Source organism: Asparagus officinalis, chromosome 10, assembly GCF_001876935.1.
Source record: "Asparagus officinalis chromosome 10, Aspof.V1, whole genome shotgun sequence".
Lineage (NCBI taxonomy): Eukaryota > Viridiplantae > Streptophyta > Magnoliopsida > Asparagales > Asparagaceae > Asparagus > Asparagus officinalis.
In genome coordinates, this window is record NC_033803.1 from 15,478,312 (window position 1) to 15,483,225 (window position 4,914).

The following is a 4,914-nucleotide window of genomic DNA, read 5'->3' on the forward strand; positions in this document are numbered from 1 at the left end:
GTTTGAGAATTTGAAAAGTTTGAATATTAAAATGAGATATCAAAATTTTTGAAAATTTGGATATTTAAAACTTGAAAAAAATATCAGAACTAAACAAAATAAAAAAACAAGTCAACTTATGAGAAGTTAAAAAAGATATTTGAAAAACTAGTAAAGTGATGAAAACTTGAAAACATTAGAAGAATTGGAGAGTTTGACTTTTTTTATTTTTTGAAAGTTATATTAATTATTTAAATGTTGAAAACTTTTCAAGATCAAGGCTTTTTCATTAAATATGAAACATTGAAAACTCTTTTTAGAGAATATGTTAAAGTAGAAAATCAAATATTTTAAAAGTTGAAAGCTTAAAAACTATAAAAAGCTTTTAAAGTTGTGAAAACTTGCAAAAAGTTTGTTTTAACTAAAAAAGTTTGAAGATTAATGTTAAATTTCCAAAGAGTTTTGAGGATTGGAAAGGTTAGGGGGGAAAATGAAAGTTTAAAACATAGAAAAATATTTAAGATTGACAATTTTCTATAAAATATAAAAACTAAGCAAAATGAACGAGTAACATTATGTTTAAGTAAAGAAAAAAAAGATTGAAAACTTGAAAGCTTGAAAGCTTGAAAACATGAAAAGTCAAAAAACTTTAAGTTTCACAAGGTTTGAAAATTAAAGCGAAATACTGAAATGTTTGAGAAATTGAAATGTTATAAAAACTTTAAATTTTTTTGAGAAATTGTTAAAGTTTGAAAAATATGGAAACATGTGAAAAAAATATTTGAAAATTTCTAAAAGTTACTTTACTTACAAAAATCGATTGAAAACTTCGAAAAGAATTTGAGAAATAAGAAAGTTTGCAAATTAAAGTAAAATGACATAAAAGAAGGAAATTATAAAGTTTGAAAACTTGAAAAATGTTTTGAGACATGGAAGTTATGAAAAATTGAAAACAGTAGGAGATATTGTAGTGAAACATCCAAAATTTTGAGAAATTTAAAAGTTTTAAAGTTCGAATTTTTTTAATAAATAGGAATGCTTGGAAATTAAAGTAAAATAATCAAAAGTTTGAAAATTTGCAAGGTTTGAAAACTTGAAAAACATTAAATTTGGAGAACTAAGTGATATACAAAACAAGTCAACTTATGTCAAAGTGAAAAAGAAGAGAGATAGTACACAGAATGCAATACCATTTATCTTTCTTAGCCCTTCTTGAAACCAAGATTAAAGATGGAAATATCCAATCAATTGCTAAGAAGATAGCTAGAGACTGGAACTGGTTTTCAAATGGGAATAACAATGATATAGCCAGGATTGTTATTCTATGGGATCCACATATTATGGACATTCAAATAAATAGTTTCTCAGCTCAGCAAATAACTTGTGCTGTTAAGACCACTGATGGAAGATTAAGTTGTATCATTTCTTCAATCTATGGTTCCAACCATCTGGTAGCCAGGAAAAATTTATGGTCAGAATTATCTCAGATTCATCAAAGCATAGGCAATCTGCCTTGGCTTATATGTGGAGATTTCAATGCCTTGATAAGCAATGAGGAGAAGCTAGGGGGCTCTATGCTTTCTGAAGCAGATACAAAGGATTTTAAACAGTTTATTGAAGATTGTAATCTGTTACATCTCAAAACCATTGGATGTTTTTTTACATGGAACAACAAACAAGACTCTACAACAAGGGTATGGAGTAGGCTTGATAGGGCCTTAGTAAATGATTCCTGGTTTCTAGAATACAATTCGAGCCATGTTGAATTCTTGTCTCCTTGTTTCTCTAATCATTCACCTGCTCTGGTGTCTATATATGAGGATAATGTCAAAGGTAAAAAACCTTTCAGGTTCTTTCAAATGTGGGCCAATCATGAAAATTTCCTCCCTACAGTTGCAGCAATATGGCAAACCCCCATTGAAGGATATACAATGTTCAAAGTGCATACAAAGCTGAAGCTTTTAAGGAATGAACTAAAAGATCTAAACAAAAGGAGCTTTTACAATATTAGTGAGAAAGTCCTCAGAGCCAAATCTGAGCAGGAGAATGTCCAAAATCTGCTTCAGCTTGAGCCTCTTAATTCCTTACTTATAAAACAGGAAAAAGAATGCATCAATTCTTATAACAAGCTCTTGGAATGTGAATTATCCTTCTATCAACAAAAAGCAAGAGTTGCATGGTGTCTTTAGGGTGATAGAAGCACTAAGTTTTTTTCATTCTGTTATAAAAGCAAACAGACATCACAACAGAGTTATGGTCCTCTATAATAGCATGGGGAAAAAATCACAGATGGTGATGATATTGCAAAGGAGCTCATCTCTTATTACAAGAATCTAATGGGAACTGCTATTTCAACCACCAAGCCTGATATTAACATAATTCAGAGTGGACCATCCTTACTGATATTCAAGCCAGAAATCTATCTAGCCCAGTTACAAAAGAGGAAATCAGATTGGCTGTGTTTTCTATCCCTGAGAATAAGGCTCCAGGACCAGATGGCTACAGCTCTTCTTTCTACAAATCTGCATGGTCTATCGTGGGGGATGATGTTACATTAGCTATTGAAGAGTTCTTCAAAACTGGGAAACTTCTGGGTGCTGTAAACTCAACATCTATTACTCTCATTCCGAAGGTACATTGTCCTCAAACTCCTGCTGACTTTCGACCAATTTCATGTTGCAACTGTCTATACAAATTTATTTCTAAAATCCTTGCAAATAGACTACAATCTGTTATTGGCTCAATCATCAGTGAAGCTCAAAGTGCTTTTGTTAAGGGTAGACAAATTTCTAATAATATCCTGTTAGCACATGAGCTTGTGAAGAATTATGGAAGAAAACATTTATCCCCAAGAGCTATGCTAAACATTGACATAATGGTTCTATGCATGGATACTTCAAAGATGAAAGAGGGTTGAGGCAGGGAGATCCTCTATCCCCTTATCTGTTTATTATAGGCATGGATTACCTCTCTTGGAACATGAACATGTTGAAGCATGATAAGAAGTTCAAGTTCCATCCTAAGTGTGGTAAGCTCAAGATCACACATGTCACTTTTGCTGATGATCTCCTCTTATTCTGTAAAGGGGATGTTTACTCAATTCAAAAGTTATATCAATGTGTCAAGGATTTTGGAGTCACTTCTAACCTTGAAGCAAATCTCTCTAAATGTTCAATATTCTATGGAGGAGTTAAGGACTCTGTTAAAAGCTCAATTCTTGGATGCCTGGGTTTTCCTGAAGGAGTCTTCCCTATAAGATATCTTGGTGTTCCTCTAATTTGCAAGAGATTATCATACGTTGATTGCACTCCTCTTTTTCAGAAAATCTCTAGTCAATTTCAAACCTAGCTGAAACACAAACACTTGCCATATGCTGGTAGACTTCATGTCATAAAGACTGTAATATTGGGTGTTCAAATTTTTTGGACTTCTAATTATATTCTACCAGCTAGGGTCCTGCAGAAGATTGATGATTTATGTAGAGATTTCCTATGGGGTAAAACAGATCAAGCTTTTAAATCCCCACTGGTTGCTTGGGATAAAGTTTGTAAAGAGAAGAAATATGGAGGTCTGGGGATATTTTCAGCAAAAATCTGGAACATTGCCTCTGCTCTAAGAACCATATGGTATGTACATACACACAAAGAGTTACTATGGATAAAATGGATCCACGACAACTATTTAAAAGATACATCAATCTGGCAAGTTACAGTGAAAAAAAGAGGATTCTTGGTTATGGAAACAACTGCTTAAAGTGAGGGATATGGCTATTGCAAGTTGTGAAAGTGTAGATGCGTTGAAGCAAATTATCAGCTCTTGTCATAGAAACTCAAAAGTGTGCTTATCTGAGCTTTATTCAAAAATTTCCCCAGCATCTACTAAGGTTCCATGGTTCACTACAGTATGGGAAAATTTGAGCTACCCAAAGCACTGTTTCATCCTATGGCTAGCAGTGCAAAACAAGCTTCTTACAAGAGATCGATTGCTCAAAAGAGGAGTCATCAACACCAGCCTCTGTTACTTATGTAATGAATCTGTTCTAGAATCCCAAAATCATCTCTTTTTTGAATGCAGCTTCACAAATGCAGTTTGGAATGGAATCATGGATTGGCTTCAATTCGATTGGAAGCTTGTGACTGGAATCGCTTGCTAGATTGGTTTAACTACAGGCTAAGAGGAAGAGGTTTTAAGCAAAAAGTGAAAAGAATGGCTTTTTCTTCTACTATCTACAGGTTGTGGAGGGAACGCAACACCAGACTCTTCAAAATGAAATCCAAAAGTGTTGAGCAGATTATCAAGGAAATCAAAATTGATATCATGACCATCATATTAAATGGTTCATATCTAGCGGAAAAAAAAAGAATGGCTTATATCACTATAAAACCATTGTATATACTTAGCTGGCTTTAGTTTACCTTTTCTGTTGATTTCTTGATTGTTTTTTTTCCGTTCATATACTGAAATATTTGATGTACAAATATTTTCCATTTGGTAAATGAATAAAATTCTTCATTGACAAAAAAAAAAAAAAAAAAAGAAGAGAGATTTGAAAAAACCTTGAAAAGTTAAGAAAACTTGAATAAATAGTTTGAGAAATTGGGAAGTTTAAAATTAAAGGAAAATGTCAAAAGAGTCTGAGAAATTGGAAAGTTCGAAAACTTCTAAAAAAAGATTGAGGAATTTAAAAGTTTGAAAACTAAAGTGAAGCTTGAGAAATTGAAAGAAATTTAAAGTGAAATGTCCCCAAAAAAGATAAGTTAAGAGAACCAAGCGAAATGGAAACAAGTCAACTTATAAGTAATGTCAGTGGGAAAAAAAAGATATTTGAAAAGACTTGTAAATAGTTTAAGAAATTGGGAAGTTCTAAAATTAAAGTGAAATATCAAAAAAATTTGAGAAAGAGGAAAGTTATGAAAAATTGAAAAAAGATTAAGA

The 4,914-nt window shown here is 32.2% G+C and overlaps 2 protein-coding genes across 2 annotated transcripts; both read left to right on the forward strand.

Annotated features, from left to right (window-relative positions):
• LOC109826498 lies at positions 1,161 to 2,896 on the forward strand. The gene is made up of 2 exons (XM_020393528.1): positions 1,161 to 1,812; positions 2,364 to 2,896. The coding sequence occupies exons 1-2, from the start codon at positions 1,161 to 1,163 to the stop codon at positions 2,894 to 2,896; spliced, it is 1,185 nt and encodes a 394-aa protein (XP_020249117.1).
• Positions 2,938 to 4,132, forward strand: LOC109826499. The gene is made up of 3 exons (XM_020393529.1): positions 2,938 to 3,310; positions 3,428 to 3,605; positions 4,054 to 4,132. The coding sequence occupies exons 1-3, from the start codon at positions 2,938 to 2,940 to the stop codon at positions 4,130 to 4,132; spliced, it is 630 nt and encodes a 209-aa protein (XP_020249118.1).

Bases quoted from the DNA above. Each gene is read 5' to 3' on its own strand.
- LOC109826498 (XM_020393528.1), top strand. From the start codon at position 1,161: ATGCAATACCATTTATCTTTCTTAGCCCTTCTTGAAACCAAGATTAAA. The intron at 1,813-2,363 runs GTAAAAAACCTT...AACATAATTCAG, and splicing joins ATATGAGGATAATGTCAAAG to AGTGGACCATCCTTACTGAT.
- LOC109826499 (XM_020393529.1), top strand. From the start codon at position 2,938: ATGGATTACCTCTCTTGGAACATGAACATGTTGAAGCATGATAAGAAG. The intron at 3,311-3,427 runs GTCAATTTCAAA...ATATTCTACCAG, and splicing joins TCTTTTTCAGAAAATCTCTA to CTAGGGTCCTGCAGAAGATT. The intron at 3,606-4,053 runs GTATGTACATAC...TTTTGAATGCAG, and splicing joins TCTGCTCTAAGAACCATATG to CTTCACAAATGCAGTTTGGA.